This window comes from Dermacentor variabilis, chromosome 9 (assembly GCF_050947875.1).
Source record: "Dermacentor variabilis isolate Ectoservices chromosome 9, ASM5094787v1, whole genome shotgun sequence".
NCBI classification, from domain to species: domain Eukaryota; kingdom Metazoa; phylum Arthropoda; class Arachnida; order Ixodida; family Ixodidae; genus Dermacentor; species Dermacentor variabilis.
Genome location: NC_134576.1, coordinates 88,180,519 through 88,199,286, shown reverse-complemented (window position 1 = coordinate 88,199,286; position 18,768 = coordinate 88,180,519). Strand labels below are relative to the sequence as shown.

Genomic DNA, 18,768 nt, shown 5'->3' with positions numbered 1-18,768 from the left:
TCCAGGGGATCTTAACGCGCCTCCAAAGCACTGAACACGGGCGTTTTTGCATTTCACCCCCTATGCGATAGCAAGATGTTAGAATATTACACGAAGCGTAAGACTTGCAGCTGTAGTGGCAGTGTGAACTGAAGAAAACGTAAGCTAAGTACAAAGCTGTTGTGCTAAGGGTCCTCTGTTTGAATCCCAGCATCGGATAATTTCATTTATGCTTATATAAAGTCAACACCTTTCTTAGCGATACTACCACCACTTTCCCGTATCGGGCACGTGTCAAACCTCGTTCCTGCGCCGATTCCGTAGGTGGTGCACAGTCGCGTCAATAAAATAACATAATTTTCAGCTTTGAGCTCTGTTGTTGTTTCGCGCTTCTAATATGTAAGTCTGAGAAATTTGAAGATAAAAGGCATGCGCTATCGGTGTGTTGTTTCATGTCATTTGTTTGTAGGGTGCCATTCTCAAATTTCTGAGGAATAATTTTTGCCTAGAATGTAAGACATGGTATGAGCAACTTTAGTGCCAGAATGTTGTGGCAATATAACCAACATATACCGCATGTCAAATAGCATGGCGTGCCATATGGCGTACATATACCTAAATATATATATGCGGAACCTCACGGCGACGGCGACGCCAAAAATTCGCTTGGAGTCGTCATATAATTGCTGCTGCAATAAAAGGAGGCCGATCCCTAAGGCCTCTACCGTATCAGATACCGTATCAAAGAGCGATAGCCGCCACAAGCGAATTGGAGACGGGAGAAACTATCGCGCTGTCTCTTTCAAGAGAAACTTGTTGTGTGGTGTGACGCAAGTGAAAGGCAGTGGCATGACGCCAAGGAGGTTTGGCGTGACCATTATTCCCGCTTTCCATTGCTGTGCCAGTGCCCAATGGAAACTGACGGGCGCGCTTGGCAACCTTTTCAAAGCGATATACAGTGTGTCTCAGCTGTCATGCATCGAGATTTAAAGATAGACAAATGCCCCGTAGCTGGACTGAACCAAGGTATTGTTGCTTGGCGTCGCTTGGAGATACTCAGATTATTTTTGCACTCCTCCTAATTACGTAACTACATTTAATGAATTAATCAAATTCTAAAATATTATAATTAGATGAAAAGTGTCAATGAGAAAATTGTAAAGCAACATGAAAAACTCCCGATAGAGCTTTCTGCTGCTCAATGCGTGCTGTATAAAAGTGTTTTTCTGAGCGTGAAAGAAGCCCATGATTACACGCAAAGTGGCTCGAGCAGCCGCTCGCACGGTAATTTTGCGTGTAATCGCGGGCTATTTTCCCGCTCGGGAAAACGCTTTTAGATAGCACGCATTGATAAACAGAAAGCTGTATCGGGAGTTTTACAGCGGAGCTGTATATGGTTAGGGTACCATAAAATTTTTGTGCCCTCACACAAAAACTATCATCATCAATCCATGGCTCATACCCCCCTAAGCAAGAAAAAAATGCAATAGTTCATATTCCCGTCAGGCAGGCCGGGGCTACTGGCACCCAGCAAAGTGAAGCGAACAATGCGCACATTCTTTCGAATCACGCATACAACATACATAACAGCGTCTTACTAACATACTAACAGTGTCAAAATCAACGGCTCGTACCCCCGTAAGCAATGTCTCACACACCCCTAAGCAATGGCTCATACCTCCGCAAGCAAAAAAAAATTCACGCAGGAACTCCTCTGCGAGTAGTCTAATTATGCGTAGTACATTGATTATCTTCACTCAGCCCGGTGCCAATATCAACGTTATGAAACTTGATAGCACCGGTATAAACGACAGCGCTGCGGACACACAAAACTGCTGCAGACGGTGGCCCAAGGTGAATCGATGAGGCAAGCAAACTACTTACAGGTGGCGGCGCCAACTGCACTGATGACGTTCCGATCATTATAAGGCGATACCACTCTTTATCGCCTTATGCATCCGCGTCGAACCATTATGCGCCGCGAGGACCATATCTTGAAAGCGATTTGCGATGTGGACAGAGTGTGTCGAGTGCTAATATCTTCGAGCGCTGTGTTCTCGCCGCTTCGCGTTGAAGAGAGGCGCGCGGGCCCATATCTTGAAAGGGATGTGCGAAAGGGGCAGGGTTAAGTCAAAATTAAATTCTGGGGTTTTACGTGCCAAAACTACTTTCTGATTATGAGGCACGCCATAGCGGAAGACTCCGGAAATTTCGACCACCTGGGGTCCTTTAACGTGCACATAAATCTAAGTACACGGGTGTTTTCGCATTTCGCCCCCATCGAAATGTGGCCGACGTGGCCGGGATTAGATCCCGCGACCTTGTGCTCAGCAGCCCAAAAAGCGGCAGCGAGCGGCTTGTGCTGAGATATTTGTAAGCGATGTGTTCTCGCCACTTCGTTCGCGTCGAAGCGACAGGCAGCATGAAGGCAAAGGCGTTCACTGCTGCGGGCTCTATCCATACGGTGTGCGTGATTCCAAAGAACGTATGCACTTTTCGCTCAACTTTGCTGTGCGCTTGGAGCCAGCTTCACCTACGCCACGGGTCAGCCCGGTGTCGCAGTACCCCCGTGATCGGCTTACATTTGTCTTACGGGACGGACGGTTTTCTCGTTGGGTAAGCATATAAATGCTTACGCATTTAAAATGCAATGGCTCATAGCCGCTTAAGGCTCATGGCTCTCACTTTCCGTGGGTTAGTTGCGATGACACTACCCCTGTAGTTAGTTATCGGTGGTTTCAATGTGGACGTGTCGTGACCGACAACGCAGTGGTTTATGCGTTTCGTGTTAGACAGATTTCGCTTGCGATGCCACACCGATCCGGCCCAACCGACCACTCTGCGGCGTACGCGCATCGATTTGACATTCTCAGAGAATATGTGTATATCAGATGAGCATATATCATTATGATCACGAAGTCATTGTGACTGTCGTTACAAAGTGACAATGAGTGATGCAGTCAAGTCTTTACCACAAGTTTCCTTATCCTGACGTTTACAGCTCTGTCGGTCATCTGCCTTCCCAGGCCGGAATGACCTCGATATTTTCATGTTTTCTAAATCTTTCTCATTGGCACATTTCATCTAACTATAATATTGAGAAGTTAAATATTTAACACTAATTATATAACCAGGTGAAAAGCAAAAATAATCCGAGTATCTCCGGGCGACGGCCAACAACATTAACTTGCTTCTGTCCAGATAAGTGGGATTTGCATATTTTTAAATCTTGGTGCATGATAGTCGGGAAACCGTGGATAGAGCGTAAAAGATGTGACACACACTGGCTTTCAAATTTTCATCGATGTACACTCGTTGTATAAACAGCGCACACTATCGTCATTGATGTCGTCATCGTATTTACCAAAAATTATGTAATGCACTGAACAAAGCTTTCTTTAGAACGGAGCTTCTAGGCGCCCGTACCTGCGGCGAGCGTCGGCGTCCCTCGTAACCCAGCGAACGAGTACAGCAAAGGATGAAAGAGCGAATGCGAAGCGCAACGGAGAAGGAGGGACAGCGATAGGGAAGAGAAAGCGACGAGGAAAGCGGAGGAGGGTATGATGAAAGCGCGAGTAGCGTAGTGCCGCGCAAGACAGGATCTGCGGCAACGAGGTCTACGAAATAGCGCCGGAGTAGCGCGCGTCGTCGGTTCATCTATGACGCCATGGATACCATATATGGAAACAAAGCGCTGCCTGAGCTGCTGTCCGTCTCCGCCGGCTGCTCTGAATCGCGTCCACGCGTCACCCACGCGCTGCCTCTCGCAATCTCCACATTAGCGAGGCAGTCGCGCCACACTTCGTTCCGTTTGCAGCGTGCCGCACGAGACAGGTTATCCGCGCCAGCCAATATATCGCGGAATGAAAACACGTATAGAGCTGCACTCAAATTTCGCATTAGGAAGTATCGTAATCGACGGTGCATTCTTTCTCGACAGCCAGGAGCCCACCTCAGCTATGGCTGAAAAATGATCGCAAGGATATGGAAGTCTGAGCAGAGAACTTAATGAGGTTCTGTATGAAGTGAGTGGTTAAAAAAAATGTAATGCAGTGCTTTCTATGCCAGATCAAGAATTAAAGTGTTCGTAGTTCTGACACTTGCTTGTTATATTTCACATCACAAAAAGCACAAGACATAACAAACTGCAAGGGCCACTTCCTACGCTTATAGAAAATAAGAGAAGATATAGGAAAAAAACACAAGAGTGCACTCGACTCGAGCCCATAAAGGATGTCTGAGTAATTGAACTCTACATCTTTGAAACAGCGCACTGCACGCATTCACCTTTATTAACATAGTTTATTCATTCATTCGCATATCACAGAGTACTATGTAAAATAAAGTGTTAGGTCAATCATGCACAAAGAAATAGTACGCGCATTCTGTAACATATACAGTAAAACATTCATGTGGACACCTTTACTTTCCACATGAGGCCCACTCGACCAACAGAACTACACACGCATTTCATCCCCACTGTCACCCATTTTGTAAAAGAGCATCAGCTAGAAGTAGCAGACAGGCGACGATATCACAGATGCATTCGAATATGCCTTCTTACAGGAGCCGCATTCACGCAGATAAGCGAGCTAAAGCAGACTGTATTTCCTCTAATGCTGCCTCTCTGGTCTTGCCGGTAAGCTCCCGCACCTTCTCCACAAGGCCAGCGCTTGAGTGCAGCTTCTTCAAAGCATCCGCACCTTCCACGTCACTGACGTCACCACTCCCCGAAATCACGAACTCCGCCGCCTTCTTTTGAAGACGAACGTTCCTCTTCAAAAGCTCTTCCATCTCGCTGATTTCATCGCAGTCATCAGGGTCCCAGGAAACCATGAGACCTGTCAAGGTGTAGTTTTTCCTCAAACCCTGAAGGATGGTTTCTACCTGGTCGGGAAAGATTCCCCAGTACTCGCAAATGGCCACGTCATTCAACGTATTGTTCACAGCGAGTAACTCCGACAGGGACGTCACTATTTCCGCAGTCAGCAATTCGGCGTACATTGTGAAATTCGTAACGGAACGATTTTCTTTCAATGCATTCAGGACGTTGACAAGCTGGCGCTCTTTGCCTTCTTGCACGCGCATGAGGTTGCAGATTTCCCGGAGTGTCTTCGTACGCTTCACTACGGAAGCGATGCCGTCCGCGAGTGCATCGAATACGTCCTCGCTCGGGTAAAAGTGGAGCATGCGAAGCGTCGTGTCTGCTGCCACGGCATCGAAGAATTCCCGAAGAACGACCTCGTCGACCGTGGAAGTGACGCTGACGGACAGCTCTGGATTGCACGCTTGTTGACGAAGAAGCCTCGTGACTTGCGGAAGAAGTTGCTCGGGCCAGAGCATGCGAAGCCTCTTGAAGGCGCTCGCGTACAGTTCCGTCTCCAACAAACGCGACACTTGGTCCTTTTCCGCGGGACACACGTCGAAAAGGTCCACCAGCTCCAACGTCGAGTTGGATGCTAGCATCTTGACGAAGCCGATCAAGGTGTCCGAAGACAGCTCCATCGCAGCTAAGGTGAACCTCTTGAGGGTTTCGTTCACCGTTAACACTTCGATGAGTGCTGCGGCACCTTCGTCGCCGCCGCACGAGTTCCAGAGGCTGAGTTCTCTGAGCGACTTGTTCTCCTGGATATAACGTGCGATCTGCTTCGCGAATCCACTCCCTGTGTTGTCGCAGCGCAAGTCCAACGAGCGCAGACTTCTAAATGCGCCACAAAGATGGATGTCCAAGTCTTTGTCTTTGCAGTCAATTCCAAGGAGGACTTCTTGCAGCGAAGGGCATTCTTCGAGGTTGTCGAAAGCAACCTTGAATGCGCCGTGCGATATTTCGAATATCCACAGCTTCCTCACGGGAGTTCCTGAGCTCAGCAACCGCCGGAGCACGGCAGCATCCTTCTGTGAAAGCTTCTCGATGTATTCGAGGTCGGCACCTTGTTGTATGCTCTCATCGGTCACCCCGGCAGAGCTCACTTCGTCGACGGGCCCAAGCCTTTGGAGTCCTTTCCGCAAAAACTCCTTCACATCAGTATCCTGGGTGTGGCCCTCATTAATGACTGCGTCGGCCATTTTAACAACGTGCAAATGTAGTGTTTCTTTGTACTTTCGGAGGGCCAATTGTGACGTGCTCGTGCTAATAAGGCAGCAAGAGGAGCGAAGGTTGTCTAACTTTCCAAACCGAAGCGGTGATCAGTTCAAAATTGACAGACTGAAGTAGACATGAATACGATTTCCCGCGAAACCCAGCTTCGTGAGATGCCGTTATCAGAAATTGGTGAGAGGTAATTTGGTGTTTCCTTGCGCCAGCAAAAATGAAGTCTTTCCAACCGACTTTGCAGGAGAGGATAGGCGTCTCGAGGGAGCGTCACCACTACGCCGGAAGCTCGATGACTCCTGAAAGCATAAAGAAAGAACAAGGAAAGGGTTATCAACATTAGTAGTTTCATAAATCAAACTCATTCTAACGCGTGGAAAAACGGACAAAAGACAAAGTGACAAGATATCGTCGTGACATTCGAAACGTCTAAAGTTACTATGTATGGCGGTCTCTAAATTGCATATGAACGTTCCTCACCATCAGCAGCATTTCAAAGGCCAACTGTAGCGATCTTTTACATCGCTCAAAATAAATTAATTGTAGCGATATTGTAGTTCAGTGTACAACTTCTTTCGCGAAGTGTGAGCGGGAGCATCAGACACACCACGTAAGAATGCAGGTTTTTCACAACGTTACTAGAAAATTCGCGGCCATTGAACTCGCCAGAACACACACACACACACACACACACACACACACACACACACACACACACACACACACACACACACACACACACACACACACAGGGGGATACGAAATCCTCACTACGTACGGCTCTGACTCGTATACGTGCTGTTACCATTGAACACACCTACGAGCTTTTGCGATGTAAAGTAATTTAAACTTCGCAGTCACAGTACACGACTTTATTTGAAGATATATCTTCAAATAAAGTCGTGTACTGTGACTGCGAAAGGAGTAGCTGTGCTCCCTATAGGGAGCACAGCTACTCCTTTCGAGCGCGTGGTTCACCACCGTGCTGTCGGTGTATCAAGCATGTCAGACTCTCTATTCCAACATCTACTGCAGTGCCATACTTGAGGGATAGTACAAACGCCCGTCCGAATCTACACGTTTGATGAGGCTGTTGTGCTTTACTATGTGTACTATCACCACTATGATTAAACGCGCAATCCTCAGCACTGGCGTAATCGCCAAGCAACCGAATAGATAGACGCGCTAACGAATAAGATTTTGCGCAACGAAACGGCATAAGCGTGGAGCTGAATTTTATAACGGCACCACTAGGGTTAATATTGTTGGCGGGTGCTGATTTGAAACCGGAGTGCTGGCGAATACTGTAGCCATAAGCAGACGACACTACAAACAAACGAAACGTAGATTAACGTCAGTGAAACAGGCCGCAGTGAACTGAATGTATGGGGTAGCAATCACCACTAACGCTGTTACATACGTAAATCTTCACCCTGGCTGCGTTGTCCACCCGAAGAACGAATGACGTTCGCTGAGACGACTTCGGCACGTTTTCGCTCGCACTCGTCTGCGAGTGTACTGAGCTTGTTGTCGGGAAAACGGAGAATAGTGTGGGGCTCCACCGGGAACACGTGAAAAGATAAGATAACTGCAACAAAATACGGATTGTGCGTTACATGCACTATGAAAGACGGCCGATAACAACGTTAAACGCCGGAGTGCATATCGATGTGGGAGGTGACCGCGCAGCGCAGTCAGCCGCCCGTCATGAAAGTTGCGTAGAAAACGACCTTTCAGTGACGTGGCGTCACCGTTGGACTCAACGTCCTGTGAGGCGTGTCTCCTCAGCGTACCGCTGCACGTAATATAGCGCTAACGTAGCCGACGTTGTCAATTATTCGCTCTACGAAGGGAAATGCACACGTACTACCACGCTGATTGAACGGTTCTTTATTCGTTTGAACTATAGACGTGAGAGTGCCTGGCAAAGCGGTCGCCCGTTGTAACTCATAGGGAGCGCGATAGTGTGTTGTTAATGAAATAAACCTCACATTGCAACTCCCTTGAGTGAATATTTCGGCAACTTCGATCCGCACTTTGTCGAATGAACGTGTTCATTACCTAATGTGCTTATGTTGCTTGCAAGCTACTAAATGCGGTTCAAGGGCGCACTCTCGTGTAGTGAGCTAAAGAAACCGCGCGTGAGTCGTTCGTTGCATTCTTTTAACTGAGTAAAATGTCATAGCTGGCCGGCATTTCTGACTTAGTCACTACGTCAAATCACGTTGTTTTCAAGAAGTCGGATGATCTTCACGGGGGCGCATAAATGAAAAAAAAAGGGCCTTAACAGTGCACGAATACGCTCTTATGCTGTCTTACCAAAATGAAACGTTCATAACAGATAAAATAATTATGCGCATAGTTAGCACTCTTGGAATTTCTAGACGCGAGGCTTCATTGGTGCTAATGCTCGGAATTATTTCTAAACGTCTTGAGACTACCGTTAACGTACGAAACTATGCTACGGTGTGTACAGGCTATGCTCATGTGATGGACATTATGACAATTCTTGAAAACCGAGCATATTCAGTGTCATACACTCATTCAGAGCGAGACGAATTGTGTGCCGAACTTCGCGATGTCCTGGTTCCACGTGACCGCCTCCTCTGTCGTGACGTCACGTCACATGTGTCTCCTGGGAAACTGGTTCGTATGGAGCTATCCTAGTACATTATTCAGGACGCTTCGAGGCTTGCCAGAATTCTGCCTGGTGTTTCTAGATTAAGGACCTTTACTTAATTCAACAAAAAGAAAAGTCGAAATTAATATGCTCATTAATAAATAATCCCTTTCGGGTGCTTATAAGAGAAAACAACAGTCAACACAATGGAGATTCAGCTTCCTACAGACGAATCAAATCGGTCACACAGACGACTAGGCGCTTGATGCCCGCATACGTGTTTTGGAGACAAATGTCACTGTGCTCGTGAAGCGTTGATGACGGCGGCACAGTTCCAGCGTCTTAACATGTGTGAATTTTGTCACATTGTAACATTGTCAAGGCCCAATGTGACAGAGAAACATCGGAGAGAATGTTGTTCCCACACATCAAGACCTCTGAAGACGATGCTTCCAGTACTTGGCCATAAGTGGCACAATCCAACAAACGCATGGCAATGTAAACTCAGCACTCCGAACTTGAATAATCAATAACTCTACAAAGGTATGTATACTTCTGCTCGTGAATAAATGAAAGTCGACGCCAGGAAGAAGTTATACGCTTAAACAAGCAGTATAATTTTTTTCGTTCTTTTTTCTTTCAGTACGTGTCAACAACTCCGGACAACTCGAGTGCAAATGTACTCTTCAGCGTTTGTCTAACTAGTAATGCATATAGACACATCGGCTTGGTCATATTCGTGTATTTAAGCCAGCTCTGCAAACGTGTGCGCCATCTCAGGTATTATTGCATCGTCCTTACTTATTGTTTCGTAATCACGCATAGTCAAAATTTGTTATATGTACTGAAAAAAAAAATCTTCCTAGGAAGTCAAGAGCCCACAACAGCTATCGTTGAAAAGTCGTCACTGGGATCTGGTATATAGAGGGAGGATTTCGCGAGCTGCTATATGAACTTAGTGGTTAGAAAAAAGCCCTGTAGGGCCTTTTATGCAGACACGAGAGAAGATATTTGAAAATAAGGGGTTCATGGTTCTGTCGCTTCTTTATTATCCAACAACGCAAACACAGGGCTTAACCACTTCCGACACATATTGGAAACGAGAGAGAGAATAGTACGTAAAAAAAGGTAAGAGCGCGCACGATTACATGCCGTGATAACTGTGTGCTTAATCAAGTGAACCCTTTAATACTTTTTTGAAACGGCGCAATACAAACAATTACCTTGTTTTCGGCACGTTTATTCATCCCTTCGCACATCAGAAACTACGCAAAATTAACACTTCATTTGTAACACACACACCAAAATATTCATATTGACGCCTACTTCCCACATGTACACACAATCAACGAAACTACGCACATAGTTCATGACAACTGTCCCACCACTTCGCAAAAGCGAGTCAGCCGGAGGTAGCGGAGAGGCGACGATATCGCAGATGCATTCAAATGTGCCTTCTTACAGGAGCCGCATTCACGGAGATAAGCGAGCTAAAGCTGACTGTATTTCTTCTAACGCTGTCTCTCCGCTCTTGCCGGCAAGCTCCCGCACCTTCTCCACAAGGCCAGCGCTTGAGTGCAGTTTCTTCAAAGCATCCGCGCCTTCCACATCGCTGACGTCACCACCGCCAGAAATCACGAACTCCGCAGCCTTCTTTTGGAGACGAACGTTCCTCTTCAAAAGCTCTTCCATCTCACGGATTCCATCGGAGTCATCAGGGTCCCAGGAAACCATGAGACCTGTCAAGGTGTAGTTATTCCTCAAACCCTTCAGGATGGTTTCTACCTGGTCGGGCGAGATTCCCCAATACTCGCATACGGCCACGTCATTCAACGTATTGTTCACAGCGAGTAACTCCGCCAGGGACGTCGCTATTTCCGCAGTCAGCAATTCGGCGTACATTGTGAACGTCCTGACAGAGCGGTTCTCTTTCAAGGAATCGAGGATGCTGACAAGCTGCCGCTCTTTGCCGAGTTCCACGCCCATGAGGTTGCAAATTTCCCGGAGCGTCGTCGTACGCTTCACTACAGAAGCGATGCCGCGCGCGAGTGCGTCGAATGTTTTCTCGCTCGGGTAAAAGTGGAGCATGCGGAGAGTCGTGTTCTCGGCTACGGCATCGAAGAATTCCCGAAGAACGACGTCGTCGACCGAGGAGGTGACGCTGACGGACAGCTCGGGATGGCAAGCTTGTTCCCGAAGGAGCCTCGTGAGTAGCGGAAGGAGCTGCTCGGGCCACAGGAATCGAAGCCTCTTGAAGGCGCTCGCGTACCGTCCCGTCTCAAACAAACGCGACACTTGGTCCTTTTCCGCGGGACACACGTCGAAAAGGTCCACCACCTCTAGTGTTGAGTTGGATGCCAGCACCTCGGCGAAGCGGATCAAGATCGCCGACGATAAACTCATCTGCGCCAAGGTAAAGCTCTTCAGCGTTTCGTTCACCGATAATGCTTCGACGAGCGCTGCAGCCCCCTCGTCGCCGCCGCAGGAGTACCAAAGACTGAATTTCGTAAGTGTCTTGTTTTCTCGCAGATAGCTTGCAATTTCTTTTGCAAATTCAGTACCTATGTTGTCGCATCGCAGGACCAACGAACGCAGGCTGCTGAACAATCCGGAAAGTTTGATGCTGCAATCTTCTCCCCCGCATTCAATGTGAAGCACTTCCAGTCCTTCGAGCGAAGAGCAGCCTCGGAAGTCATCAAATGCGATCCGGAACGCATTCAGTGTCATTTCCCATATACAAATCTTCTTCACGGGTGGGCCCGTGCTCAACATGCGGCGAAGCACGCCAGCGTCCTCATCTGAAAGCTTCTCGGTGTACGTGAGCTCAACGCCTCGTTGGGCGCGCTCACTGTTCACACCACCAGGGTTCTCCGGTTCTTGTTCGTGTCGGAGCTCTTCGAGTCCTTTCCTAAAAAGCTCGTTAACATCAGCGTCGTGGGCGTCAGCCTCTTTACGGACTCCTTCGTCCATGCCCAAAGCTTCACAAAAAAGTTTTTCTTTATATACGTGCAATTGAGTCGTATTTGCAGTAACTAAGGCGTCATGTGAAGCGAAGTTTGTCGAACTTTTCGAATCACGGCGGCAAAGTTTTTATCCCAAAGATGATACGATTCTAGACATAAAACCTTCGCTTTGTGAGATGTCGTTACTAGAAGCAGATAAACGACAATTATGACTTTTTTCTTGCGTCCACGACGATGCGCTGCTTATAGGCAACTTTGCAGCACAGGAAAAACGTCTTGAGGGAGAGCCAGCACTACTCTGAAGGTTGGATGATGCCTAAAGTGTAAGAAGACAAAAGAAGGAACGATTGTCAACATTAGAAATTTCACAAGTAAATTAGTATAAAGGAACACGTGGTAAATGTAAGAAAAGAAAGACGGATGACAGAGTACGGTCCTTATGCAGTGTTCGAAAAAGAATTTCTCAGGCTGGAGTCAATGATTCGATAAGGGAATTGTCAGGCCCTGACGAAGGTCAAGTCACCTCGTCGACCCTGTCGATAAGGCCCACATACCCTACTTGAATTATACCCATATTATACCCATTCCATATATAAAGGGCACATGTATTATATGTAGTATAGGGCACGACCGTAATGGCCCTCATATCCAGTACATTAACATATGTGTATATGTGTATCCCATACAAAAATTCGGCAGAGACATTTTTAAGACTGCTTACGTGTGGGAATGCGAAAGCATTGTAGTCGATTTGGTGAACAGTTTTCGCTCAGGTATTCAACCGCATGTCGTCGTGCACGTTGTAAAGTGCACGGCATTCTTTTTGAGATGTCATGCCGGTGCTAAACCTCATTTCTATACTCACAATTTAGCATTAAAATTTCTTTCGGGGCGAGCTTGCGCATACTTAATTCGACAAATAAAACAGCGCTAACACATGCAGTTACAAAAAAACAAGGGCGAGACGCTTGTCTCTAGTCCTTGTTTCTTTGTGGTCACATGTGCTAGCGCTGATGTATTTGCCAAATCACGATTTAGCGTCGAGAGTGTTGTTGCCTCCTGTCACATACGTGGCTCCTAAACACTATGGGGGATTGGCCAAGAAATGGATACGCGGAGCGCAGCGGTGCCATTTCGTATTGACGGATCGTGAGCGCGGGGTAGAGGACGATGACGACGGTGACCCACACATCATCAAAAGTGTTGCGTGGGCTTTTCCATATAGGGAAGACACGATGCCGGGTTGTGTATGTGTGAGACACTGAGAAATTTGACGTCAATCCGACCGGGACACTACTTTGAAAACGTGCCATGTATACAATGCTTCGTACTTTGTATATGTTATCGTCCTGGTGGAATTCTACCGTGATTGTGACTCAGTGCTCGCATCGTTTCTTGTTGAAATAAACTTTTTCTAAACCTGTTATGTTTAACTGTGCGTTTCCGTATGTCCATGCGCTTATGTGTTAGTGAGTGAGGACTCGGAAACTACTTTGAAAACGTGTCGCGTATACAATGCTTTGTACTTTGCATATATTATCGTCCTGGTGGAATTGCGCCGTGATTGTGACTCAGTGTTCGTATCGTCTCTTGTTGAAATAAACTTTTTCTAAATACATTTCTTGACGTGTTACTCTTTACGCCGCCGGCCGTTTCTGACATGATGTTTTGGTCAGGCCGCCCACGATTTTCGCGAAATGGGGCATATAATGCTGTCTCAATAAAAACCCGTCTGTCCACATATAACATATTTGGAATGACCGATATATGACTATATTAACATATGGGATTCACAATGTACATACATTACTTCTTTTCATCTTAGCAAGAAGGCTATGCCCTCTTCATCATCTAGACGATGTGTGAAGCTTTGACTCAAACCAAAGTATGTAAACGCCATACAAGGTACCTGGAAACGCATTACATGATTGCACGCAATGTCGGTTGGTTGTCTCACCTTGCGCCTCGGCCAATGAAAGCCTAGGTTTTACTGATATGAAGCCAATGCATCCATTCAGCACGACCTGATTCATGTACGTATGAGGTCACCACGTACAATGAGGCAACCTACAGTTTGCTAAGTCAACGCAGAGGCATTTGATGATACAAGACAAGAATGTTTGTGATGCTTTCTGTCCTTGTCATTTTATGAGTGAGCCGATGGAAGCAAAGGTTTAACGAATACAAATCCAGTGGAACTATTCATTCCTATTCAGTCCATGTACGAGGCCTTCGCGCAAAGCAAGACAACTTACAGAGACCGCAAAGTTCTTGCAAAAGCTATTGACAGCATATAACAAAATCTTTCCTGATTTAGTATCATTGTTTCACTTTAGCTGATGCTGATGCGGGTTTAGATATGCAGCATGAGGTTTTTTTTAAAACTTAGCAGAAACATTGGTTGCAGCCTAAGATGTGTCTAGTTCGTCTAGTGTCGTTCTCATTGTCTTCATCTATTACTAGAACTGGATAAGTGCCGGATTCGCGAGCCACGATTCTAATGCCGCTCTAAGGGCTAGGTATAGATGCACCCTAATGGTGGACTCACCTGGTCGCTATCGACTGCTCACGCAGTGGAGTTTACCTTCGACTGGTCGAAATCCAGCGCTCAGAACACATTCGCCTGGCTCATTCAGAGCGCTGTGGTATACTGCTCCGAGCGGGCGGAGCCACTCTTACCTTCGAGTTGGGAGCGCGAAAGAATCGCGATCACGTGGCTACTACGATTGCTCTGGGTGTAGGTGTACGTTCGGCTAGGGCAGACGTTTTTGTGGCTCCAATCTCAAGTTGGAGAGCAGTAGGGACCAGTCCAGCGTATATCATAAGTGCGAATGCTGTCAGGTGGACCCAATGGGAACCTCTGACGCCGCTTTGCGATACGTTCGCCAGATGGCGCGCGGAGTGACGGCACATCATCATCATCATCATCATCATCATCAGCGGCACCAAAACAACGCATTTCAAAGGAAATGCTCATGTGATCACCACCGCCGCCATCATGTCGGGCCACGGGCTTGAAATGCGCGTATCTGTGGTTGCAATGTTCCCAGGGCTTCATGCACATCGTGTTGGCGTTAGCTCAGGGGATCCTATCTGAATAAGACAGCAGAAATCGTTTGCGTCTGCAACCACTGCATCAAATATGATGAGATTTGTCGCATATAAAAGTTAAAATCTATATACAGTGATTGTAGAAAGCATATCTGTTGCCTAGTTCGTCGATCATTTTATAAAACATGTTCAAATTTGCAAACTCTAGAAAAACAAGACTATAAAGCTCACAACTCTAATTCAGCAATGAGAAAGGATATCACAATTCTATAAACTGCATCTAGTAGTACATCTAAAGCGAATAAAATTGATATAGTATGCATGGCTCTTAAATACACAACCAATATTGATGTGAACAGGACTTTTGAAAACCCCTTGTAAACACTGTAACAAATTAATATGTAAATTCAGACATGAAATTTGTCCGGCTTCGATGCTCTAACGGATGCAGTTTACCGTACTGCGATATCTGTTTGTGGTGCAGAGTTAGGAATTTGTAAACTCCGTGCACCCATTTTATTTAACTTATCGATTGTAGTTGTTCTTGTAAACAAATTCAGGGTCCAAAGGAAAATTCTGCGCCCTACAGTACCTAAATTTTAATTATCTCGCTTAAACGCAAGAGCTTCGTTAAAATCGGCCCAAGGGTTATAAAAGAAAGTTTCTGTGTGTTACATGTACGGGCATGCACGAGATGTTGGAATAGATTGGAATAGTTTTATTTTATAGGGCCCCAGCCCGCGTGAAATTATTACAATGCCTACGAGTGTTTTGAAAAAGTCCTACTGACGAATTAGCGGTATATTTCAGAGCGTTGTAAACTGTATACTTTCCACCGCGATCGAGTGCGATCCGCATCGAAACTGTCGCCTGCGATTTGCTTCGTCGGGCAGCTAGCGAAAGTGAGCCAATCACGACCGACAAATTCGATCCTGACCGGGCTCGATCGCGATCGAAAGCGCGCTGTGTGCTACCTCTATAAATTATAATAGATTAGTATCGTCCGCTTTAGATGTATTAGAAGATGGAGTTAACAATATTGTATTATCTAACTTTATTACCGAGTTACATTGTTGTGAACATAATACTCGAGTTTTCTAGAATATTGTTGTTTTCAAGAAAAATAATTGGCGTAATTTAAACATTTAGTTTCCACAGTAACTAGAGTAGTGTTTTAATGCAACAAGCCTCACCAAAATCAGTGCTTTCGCTACCGAGAAAAATTTCTTTCTTTTTTCTCATGCCGGCTGATTTCTATTCTGAGCTTTTAAAACATGCTTTATTTTTGCATGCTTCGGTATAAACACACACACACACACACACACACGCACACACACACACACACACACACACACACACACACACACACACACACACACACACACACACACACACACACACACACACACACCCACACACACAAGTACAAGTCAGACGCCCCAGGCGACCCACACGTCTACAGCAGCGCCGCACTTGGGTGATAGTTGAAGCCCGAGCGAAACTGCTTTTTTTTCAAGCGGCAGTCATGATTTACTGTGCGTGTTATCACCACTCTGACTAAGCGCGCAATTTGCAGAATAGTTGCGTAATCGAACTACAGCCGAGTCGGAAGACAGGCTAACACTTCACAAAGTTTTGAGCGACGACATCAATATGCAACTGATTTTGCTGATAATAACAACACGATTAATATTACTTACGGGTGCTGACGCAAAACCGGCATGCAGAAACGTCAGAGAGCTGTGGAGCAGACGACACGACAAAAAACGCAACGTGCATTAACGTCAGTGAAACAGGCCGATGATTATAAGCGGCAGCTAATACCACTGCCACTCTTACATACGTAAACATCCAGGCTATTTGTGTTGCTTACCTAAAGCGGAACGGCGCTCGCTGAACGTTTCTTCTTGCGGTCGAAGGCTTCGAATGGGCTCAGCTTATCTTCAGGAAAGCAACACGTGTAGGACTCCGTCAGGGACAGGCAATGATTGCGCTCCAAAATACAGATATTTCTGTACTGTTACTACGGGAAAAAGAGTCGATAACGAAGTTACATGCCGGCGTGCAACTTGACGTGAGAGGAGTCCACGCCGCCGCCCGCCGTAGAAATCGGGTAGACACCAAAGGCGAAGTACACCATAGCGTTTGGTCTGACGAACCTGCTTGTCTTTTCCGTAAGCCGCTGCGCATACCGTGGCGCTGGCGTAGCTGGTGATGTGAATAAATTTAAACGTGGAAATGTGCGTTGTGTAAGGTCGATAAAAGTAAAGATCACAGAACGTCGTCTGTAGCGTGATAATGTGGTTTATTGCAACCAATTTTAGAATTTAAAAATGTATTTCTGTATATTATTTTCAAAACGTTTTTCGAGAACTTTGAGCTACAGAGCACCGATGGCAATGTTTTCACGCTACAAGAATGTGCCTGTTGACGTGAGCTAAATAAACCACATATCAGTCGTTTGTGCCTCCTATTTGAATAAAAAATGAAATTTGCCCGTGTTAATTAGCGTAACGTACCTTGATCAGACTGGCGACTTCTTAAGTAAACACTGAGGTTGGTGCATCTGCTTGTTGCACTTCCGAAGCGTAACGGGAGAGCAATGTAGATGCGAGTTCGCAGTCTTCAAGGGATAGACTGAAACATCACAAATTCATTTCGCCTGTGATGTCTCCTTCCCTAGCATTTTATCGCAAAATCGACTGTAAACCCCTGTTATCATCAGAGTGACATCAACTCGCGTTGATTTCCAGTCACATGATTTTTTGAGTGCAGAATATTTTTGTGAATAGGTTCGCGTACTCTTCTCTGTAAGAATAAGAAGTACCGAAGACCTAAATAAATATTAAATGATTGTGTTCGTTTGATTCCAAGGCGAAACAGCATTCATGACGGCTTATGCCGGATGAAACTGTTGATCCGAAGGTGGGTTCGGCGCGTGTTGACGGCATTCGGTCTTGTAGAGATAATATTGTGTTTGTGAATTCTATGAAGGCGTCAGAGTTGCAGAATCTCCTTATTTGCCACTTTTGCAAAAGATACGATACAGAAACGTCGGCGAGAACAGGTACAGGCGATGAGATAAGATGATTGTGCTCCCAATACAAACCTTTCTGTCCTGTGGCACGGAAAAGGCAGCCGATAACAAAGTTACAAGCCGGCGTGCAAACTGTCGTGGGACGCGTCTACGCCGTCGTCCATCAGAGAAACGTCAGATAGCACGTTCCTGCCGCAAGACCCAGCTTCCGAAGGCGATGGTTCAATCGGTTACGTCGTCGAAACGGGCATAATCGAATATCCACATGACGAAGTAAATTTAGCACCTGCGAGTCCACCATTCGATGCATCGAGACCTCAAATACCATATGCATGTGTCCCTAGTACCAACACAGATCTGTTATCTCGGTGTTAAGATAAAATCGACATTACATTCAAATAATTCACAAAAAACACAATTTATACTTTACTAACACAGCACGCGTGCCACTTGTTGTTTGTTTCTAGTACTGAAGACATAGCTAAAGATAAAGTTTAGTGAAAAGGCACTTAAGAAATAAAGTTACAGATCGAATGTTATAAGGCTAATACCACATATATTGCCATTACTTTTTATGGCTACGCTTCACGGGCGTAGCCAGTGGTGGGGGGGGGGGCGATGGAGCTTCATCCCCCCCCGAAAATTTTTCGTGCTGGCCATGCACCACCGACAATAACAACCCCCGGCGCCTGAAATCATTCTGGATTTTGTCTAGCATGCCTTTTTCAAACTCGAAAAGACATTCAGCGCCTACATTGCGAACACGGGCTGGATTTCGCGGCAACGGGCATGCACCAGGAGTCACATGTCGCAAGGAGCCCCATGCGAGCACAAAGTTTCAACGGCGTTTTGACGGCGAGCGGGCTCGTCGCGGCAACTCGCGGAGGCCGCGTAATCAACGGAGCGCATGGATTTCGATTCCGTAACCTTATGGGTATAAGGTTCTGATAACCTTTTGATGCGAAAGGTGCATTGACATTTCCAAAGTCGTGCTTTAGATTTCCATTTCCGGAACCTTGTGGGTTTA

General features: G+C 46.2%; 2 protein-coding genes across 3 annotated transcripts; both read right to left on the bottom strand.

Annotated features, from left to right (window-relative positions):
* Positions 1 to 4,261: 4,261 nt before the first annotated feature.
* Positions 4,262 to 7,791, bottom strand: LOC142557085 (uncharacterized). The gene is made up of 2 exons (XM_075668677.1): positions 7,491 to 7,791; positions 4,262 to 6,369 (listed from the first exon to the last, which is right to left on the bottom strand). The coding sequence occupies exon 2, from the start codon at positions 6,043 to 6,045 to the stop codon at positions 4,555 to 4,557; it is 1,491 nt and encodes a 496-aa protein (XP_075524792.1). The 5' UTR covers positions 6,046 to 6,369; positions 7,491 to 7,791; the 3' UTR covers positions 4,262 to 4,554.
* A 1,924-nt stretch (positions 7,792 to 9,715) lies between these two features.
* LOC142557084 (uncharacterized) lies at positions 9,716 to 16,831 on the bottom strand. 2 transcript variants are annotated; one of them, XM_075668675.1, is made up of 3 exons: positions 16,578 to 16,831; positions 16,405 to 16,444; positions 9,716 to 11,969 (listed from the first exon to the last, which is right to left on the bottom strand). In XM_075668675.1, exon 3 carries the CDS (start codon positions 11,658 to 11,660, stop codon positions 10,164 to 10,166), a length of 1,497 nt encoding a protein of 498 aa, XP_075524790.1. In that variant the 5' UTR covers positions 11,661 to 11,969; positions 16,405 to 16,444; positions 16,578 to 16,831; the 3' UTR covers positions 9,716 to 10,163. The 2 variants fall into 2 exon arrangements, with proteins under 2 accessions (XP_075524790.1, XP_075524791.1); XM_075668676.1 differs by lacking the exon at positions 16,405 to 16,444.
* Positions 16,832 to 18,768: the final 1,937 nt, after the last annotated feature.